Here is a 7446-nt window from a genome sequence, read left to right as displayed (position 1 = left end):
TTTTGGTCCGCAGGATTCCATGAGTTAGTCATTATAGGGAGTATTATTGATTTTGACCAATTGATAGTGTAGTGGACATGCTCCCCGCAACCTGAGGTGTCACAGTGACTCCCCACGACTTGATAAACTGCTTTCTTCCAAGCGGCCCTGCTGTGAGACTACCACAAGAAGACGCCTATCGAACCCGAAAGTAATTAGCAGGTCCCCTCAAAATCTTGGTTTACAGTTATCAAAGAGTCCTTTTCTTAGTTTGAACTCACAGCAGCCAAAAGGGACAGAGTGACAAAGGTGCACGCAAGGCCCCACCCACTGGCGTTTGAGAGTACTGCAACCCATAAACTTCCATTCAGTTGTTTTTAAATGAAGATAAAACGTCCGTTTTGATATTTCATGAACTCTGCAGAAATATTTCAAATGTATGCCTTGATGTCTGTGTCAGTGTGTCAACTTTACTGTCGCACCTGCAAGACTTTGAGAACTATTTGTCCTGATTTGAAACCCCAAGCAACATGAAATGTGAATGAACCATAAGCAGTTGATTTGCCGAGACGAATGTTTTTTCATTTTATATGTTTGACCTATGAGTAAAGTGTACAGCGTATTTTATATTGCTATATCATTTTAAACCAATTTTATGGGTCAAAATTGTAGACGAGATTCAAGTTGATTGGTGTGGTCCTGTCTGGACCTCGGTCCTCTTTGAACACACCCCCTGGGTATTTAACCGGTGGCCCCCTCCTCTGCCTCTCTCTCTTGGTTCTTTGCTCTTGCCTTGCTTCCTGGCTCTTGCTATCAGCTCCCCTTCCTTTTGTTCGGACACGCGGCTTCCCACCCTCGACGTGGGCCACCGCTAGGCGATCAGAGCAACTGCTACTAAAAGTACCAGGTACGCTTCCAGCCGAGCGTGATCACTCTGAAATTGCCAGCGGGTCCCTGAAAAGGCAGGAAGAGAAACGGTTGCAACCGCCCACAGAACGTGTCAAGAACAACTTTTTTCCCTTTTTCCGCCTGTTTTTGTGCATCTTTTTCTTTGACCAAACCTACCTTATCGCCTCCGGAGACATGTGCAGAAAGACTACTCCCAAAGACCAGATGATCTACAATCGTGAGTAAGCATTGCAATTGTAGCCAGGATGTACAAGATTAGTGCTTTATTAATTTGGGGGAAATTACTAGTTTCACACGAAATCCAAACTGTGCTCTCTCGCTCTGACTCAACGCATTAAACACTCACATTCACATTTTTAGCAACACACGATGTTCTATTTCCCTTTTCGTCTGCATATTTTCTTTCTTTCACCATAAGGGGATATGGTTTTGCCGTTTAATTGTAAATAGCTAAAAAATTATATACGCTAGTGGCTTGGTTTATGCTTGAACAATGATGCTTTATTGCATTGGGGATGGAATGAAAGTGAAGTGTGGGGGTGTGCTGCTTGGAAGTTCCCGGTAGGGTGCATGTGGAGGTCACAGGAAACATCTGTTGGAGATAACCGTTGCTACAAAGCGTTGCTGCAAACAAAATAAGGAAGTGAGAAGTTTTGAGACAGCGTCTGGCACCAGCGGCAATGGCCATCATTCTGCATAGTAACGACGACGTCAATGGACCCTGGACCAACCAGACGAAGACAACTCCACACTTCCTGTTTGAAAAATTGTATAAATCTGGGTCAGGAACAGACATTGTTCGGACATCTCTGGTAAGGCTAAGATAGGCGTAGCTGCTGACCCAGAGCTCTGATATGTATAGACTCCTCTGTCAGGAATAAATTGGTTGGCTTTTAACACGTTGTTATAATCCTAGTTCTTTCATGAAAACGAACATGCTTGGAACCTCGAGAGTTAATAGGTGATTTTAAAAACACAGGTTCCTTTATGGCACGGTGGTCGACTGGTTAGAGAGTCTGCCTCACAGTTCTGAGTACTGGGGTTCAATCCCCGGTCCCGCCTGTGTGGAGTTTGCATGTTCTCCCCGTGCCTGCGTGGGTTTTCTCCGGGCACTCCGGTTTCCTCCCACATCCCAAAAACATACAGAGTAGATTGATTGAAGACTCTAAATTGGCAGTAGGTGTGAATGTGAGTGCGAATGGTTGTTTGTTTATATGTGCCCTGCGATTGGCTGGCAACCAGTTCAGGGTGTACCCTGCCTCCTGCCCGATGATAGCTGGGATAGGCTACAGCACTCCCGCAACCCTTGTGAGGATACGCGGCTCAGAAAATGGATGGATGGAAGGTTCCTTTATGACGTAGAACACATGTTGTAGTTTACCCATGATTTCTAAATTTTTATATCGACCAAGAAGGTCAACAAGTGTGCTACAAATCTTGGATTGCATTTTAAATTATGAAAGTGTGAAACTTAGATTCAACAAGAAAACGTCACACCTGAAGATTTTGACCCCTATTCTCCTAGAATGAAGAAGCTGGCCGGAAATTGGTGCATATTCAGCAGTTTAAAAGAATTGTATATTCATAGCTATCACAGGAAAATGATACTTATTTCACTGGGATTGTCTTTAGAAGATCTGTCTGGTAATGCTGGTTTCATGTAACCAATAAATCTTTGAAATTGTACCCCCTTATCGGCGGTTATACTTGTCCGACATATCGTTTATAAGTATCGAGTCAATTTGACATTTGTTGTCAGATAAATAAGCTGTAGACTGTGCTCTGTTTGGCAAAACCCACACACAAAGGAAGTTTACAGTGTGAAATAATAACATATACTCAGCGGTGGGTAGAAAAACGCTACATTGACTCTGTTACATTTACTCAAGTAACGTTTTGGATCAATTGTACTTGTCAGAGTAGTTTTGATGAAGCATACTTTTTTCTTTTACTCAAGTACTTATGTGAAGAAGGGACGGTACTTTTACTCCGTGACAATAACATGCCGTTCGCTACTTTCATTTGCCAATAATTGCGTGCGCGACCTATTTTCAGACTTTCATTTTCGACTTTCGCAACAGCCGCCGTTGCTTCAATCCAAAGGGGTTACCACAGTGAAGTTCGACTCAAGCTCACCAATACAACGACACAAGAAAGTCACGTCTGCACACAAACTCTTATATCAGGCATCACAGTCTAATCAAAGTGAGTCGTGACAGCCACGACAGACTCTGAACACAGCCACATGCCGGTTATGAGGGAGTGGATCCTTGTTTAGTTCAGTTTATTTTTTGAAAGGGGACAATGCAATTTCATAAAACACATGAAGTACACATGGTTAAAAAAGCCAGAATTAGCCAGAAGGCTAGTTTTCATCTGTAGTCCCCTGGCCATGATGTAAAAAAGCAGTAAAATACATCTACAAGACAATATAATACAGGATACATAATCAAACTATACTATTAAGAGAGAATAAAACCATAATTTTTTTGATCATAACAAAAAGACAACATAACATACTTGTCTTTTAGTGTTGGCAGCTATAGGTGTTAACTAGCCACATTTTCAGTTTTTTTGTGAAGGCCTTGTATGTTGGAAGCAGTTTAACCTCCTTAGGTACTGAGTTCCACTCACCAGCGCTCCTCACTGACCAGGCTGACTTACTGAAAGTGCTCCTGCGCAGAGGAATGAGACAGTCACCTCTGACAGAGCCTCGAGTGACACGCTCAGAGCTGTTTCTTTGGCTGATGAACTCAGCCAGAGGAGCTGGGGCCAAATCATGCAGTACTTTATAAATCAAATTAAAATCTGCAAATATGTGAAGACGGTCCCAGTTTAAAAGACTGTATTTTTTTTAAATTGCACAGTGATGATAGTGCCTTGGTTTTTTATCCATCACTTTAATTACTTGTTTGTACAAAACTTCCAATGTTTTTTTTGCATTCTGACCAGCCTGGGACCAACTGGTTATGCAATAGTTAAAGTGACTAAGAATCATCGAATGCAGGTAAATTTTTGCAGCTTCAGTTGACATTTCATTCCGAATTGCACGAAAATTTGCGAGGTTTAATTTGATATTTTTACACAATTTGTCAATATGGGCTTTAAAGGAAAGCTGTGAATCTATTATTAACCCAAGATATTTGTATTGGCTGACAATTTGCATTTTTTCTCCATTAACAAGTATGTCGGGGTCAGGTGATACTCTATTTGTTTTAGTGAAATACATGCCTACAGTTTTAGAAACGTTTAGCTGTAGACAGCACTCCTGCAACCAAGTTGTGACACAGGACATTGTATTAGTGAGTTTAGCAGCAACAGTATCTTTGGAGCGACCATGAACAAAGAAAACTGTGTCGTCTGCATACATTACGCACTCTGCTTCAGAGCAAACAGTGGGCAAATCGTTGATATAAAGACTAAATAAAAGGGGGCCCAATATTGATCCCTGAGGGACTCCAGAGGTTAGCCTAAGAGACTCTGATCTGCAGTTGTTAACTGATACAGATTGTGTTCAGTCATGCAGATATGATTCAATCCAGCTCACAGCTTTGCGAGAGAAGTTAAATTTTGAGAGCTTGGTAAGAAGAACAGAGTGATTTACTGTATCAAAAGCTTTCCTGAGGTCCAAGAACACCGCCCCTACAACTCCACCCTTGTCGAGAGAAGATTTTATTTTCTCAATGAAGAGGCATGTAGCCATTTCAGTGGAATGCTTGGATCTGAAACCAAACTGCATGGCGTGGAGAGAGGGGGAGCTGCTGATTAAATAATGGACAATCTGCTCTGACACCCATTTTTCTGCAACTTTGGAAATGGCCGGAAGAATGCTTATAGGTCGGTAGTTATTCAGAGAAGTTGAGTCACCGGATTTAAAGACAGGGGTAACAATAGCAGATTTCCAGGCCTTTGGAAAGTGACCAGATGAAATTGAAAGATTAATGATTGAGGCAATAGGAGGAGCAAGAGTTGAACCTAGATCTTTGAGCATGCTCGTGTCCATTCCAAAAACATCCTTTGCCTTAGATGGTTTGAGTGAATGAATTAAATCGATAACTTTGGTCACAGTAATATTTGTAATAGTAAAGAACTGCGTTGTAGACAATGCAGGGTATTCCTTCATTTGTTTTACTGCAAACTTAGAAGAGATTTCTGACACAGATTCAATGAAGTAGTTGTTAAAAGCATCAGCCATCACTTGAGGTTCCGTCAGGATGTTTCCATTTAATTGAATTTGCATTAGTTTTGTTTTGTTATTTTGTGTAACACCCAATAGTTTTTTAATATAATTCCAGGTTATTTTTGAATTTCCCTTCGCACTATTCAGAGCAGTAATGAAAAAGTCAGCTTTAGATTTTCTTATTTCTTTCACTACCCTATTTCTCAGTGAGATAAAGTGCTGTCTATTGTATCCTGATTTGACCGACAACTTCAAGGAATGATCGCGTTCTTTCATCAGTTTCAGAATAAATGTGTTTAACCAAGGCAGGCCATTCTTTCTAGCTTTTAGTTTAATTATCCGTGTAAATTGTATAATAATTTCTTGTATTTTGTTGGCAAATTTAGAACAATCCTCATCTAAATTTTTACCAGCGAGTAATACATCCCAGTTTACTTCTTGGATGGAATCTTGGAAATTTTGTTGTTCGTGTTTTGGTATCCTATTGGATTCAGTGGTGGCCAAGGGTTTGAAGCGCTTTTTATTTAATTTTCTTGAAACCATTATAAGATTGTGATCAGACAATCCTGTGAGCATATTGTATGGCTTCAAGATCCTTTCTGGCCTATTAGTCAAGGCTAGATCAATCTGAGTTCGGGTGGAGTTTGTAATTCTCGTAGGGCCATTAATAACCTGAGTCATATCCATATCATCCATAACCCTTTTCAATTTTTTCCTAACTTTGTTAACTTCCCAATTAACATTTAGGTCACCCATTATTATCACCTCTTTTGCAAGATTGAGTTGTTTCAGTAACATTTCCAGCTTTTCATAGAAAGCGGCATTTGATGAGGGAGGCCTATAAATAACTACAAGACATTTGCTGTGACAAAGAAACAGTTAGTCCAAGAAATTCTAATCCATTCTCATCTGTAACATGTATTTCATTACAATTAAAAGTCACCTTGGCATAAATCATAACACCTCCTCCCTTAGAACCCTGTCTGTCGTTTCTAAACATTTTATAACCAGGTACAGATAGTATTGCTGAGGGCGAAGATTCATGGAGCCATGTCTCAGATAGGCAGAGGAAGTCAATATTTGAGTCAGTGAGAAGGTGATTGACCTGATCACTTTTCGTTAAAATGCTTCGTATATTTAAGTGTGCACAAAGAATGCCTTTTGGTTTACGTGTTGAGTCCCATATTAATTTAGAGTTATTAACGGTTTGGAACGCCCTCCATTTCCGGTGCTTTAGTATTGCGGGGTTTGGCAGCCCCCTGTTTCTTTTATTGGCAATGTTTGCATATAGCTTTACGCTGCCAGCTTCCGCATCAGCCGTCGGTGGTGGTGGTGGTGGAGGCCCAGCCGTCGGTGGTGGTGGTGGTGGAGGCCCAGCCGTCGGTGGTGGTGGTGGAGGCCCAGCCGTCGGTGGTGGTGGTGGAGGCCCAGCCGTCGGTGGTGGTGGAGGAGGCCCAGCCGTCGGTGGCGGTGGTGGAGGCTCAGCCGTCGGTGGTGGTGGTGGAGGCCCAGCCGTCGTTGGTGGTGGTGGAGGCCCAGCCGTCAGTGGTGGTGGAGGAGACCCAGCCATCGGTGGTGGTGTAGGCCCAGCCGTCAGAGGTGGAGGCCCATTGGCACACATGATAACACTTGCCTGTGCGCGGCTGGGCTTAGTCTTCGACGGAGCCGGCAGATTCAGTCACTTCGTCCTTCGTGCGCCGCCGACGAGGAGCTCCCTCCGCCGCGTTGTGACCAGCTAGCTGGCGGCATGTTAGCTCGGCGGCTAGCGAGGTTAGCCGAGTAGAAAGAGGAGGACGCGTTTCACACCGGCGGACTTCGCAGCCTCGCCAAAAGGTCCGCCGCGCCGGCCGGTTCCCTCACACCTGGGCGATGGGTTGTGCAACCAGATTTTATTTCTTTTGTTTAAACTTTATTCAACCACGTAAAAGGCCAGTTAAAACAGAACATCTCTTTTGCAATGGTGACATGGCCAAGAAGCCAACGAGTTAAACGTCCAGTCCAAGTCAATCACAGTCAAGTTTATTTTTACCTCTTCTCTCAAAAAAGATACAAAAATAAAACAGTTGAGTTGTACAAATTCTAGGGCACATTAATGGATGAAAATGTGTTAAAATGATTAATCTTGGTCAAAATTCTTGTACAACTGAAAAACCTGGCATTTGAAAAGGGATGTGTATATTTTTATATCCTCAGCAGCCTTGTTCCTGTTTTTGTAATCTACCTGGTGAGCCTACAGTATTGTGCTGTTTAACAAGTGGAAACAATATAACGTAAGACCATTTCTTGGAGCTGAATTTGTCTTAATTTGTTATTTTACAGATTTAATTCAATAAAAAATTTATTTATTATGTTTTGGATTGAGTGATATTGTTTAGCAA

At 42.1% G+C, this 7446-nt stretch overlaps 1 protein-coding gene across 9 annotated transcripts in view; it reads left to right on the top strand.

Moving 5' to 3' along the window:
* The first annotated feature begins 765 nt into the window (after positions 1–765).
* Positions 766–7446, top strand: part of LOC133473512 (uncharacterized) — a 51947-nt gene continuing 45266 nt past the window's right edge. For 5 of the 9 annotated variants that reach the window (XR_009787116.1, XR_009787115.1, XR_009787117.1 and 2 more), the window contains exon 1: positions 766–1109. Coding sequence is in view for 4 of the 9 variants with exons in the window: in XM_061765177.1 (XP_061621161.1) it covers positions 1063–1109 (47 nt within the window). In the remaining 5 variants the exon portion in view is untranslated. The remainder of the gene's footprint in view (positions 1110–7446) is intronic. The other 4 variants (XR_009787118.1, XR_009787114.1, XM_061765180.1 and 1 more) reach the window with 1 other exon arrangement.

Source organism: Phyllopteryx taeniolatus, unplaced genomic scaffold, assembly GCF_024500385.1.
Source record: "Phyllopteryx taeniolatus isolate TA_2022b unplaced genomic scaffold, UOR_Ptae_1.2 contig_27, whole genome shotgun sequence".
Classification (NCBI taxonomy): domain Eukaryota; kingdom Metazoa; phylum Chordata; class Actinopteri; order Syngnathiformes; family Syngnathidae; genus Phyllopteryx; species Phyllopteryx taeniolatus.
Note: the sequence above shows the minus strand (reverse complement) of the source record. Positions and strands in the feature narration are given on the sequence as shown.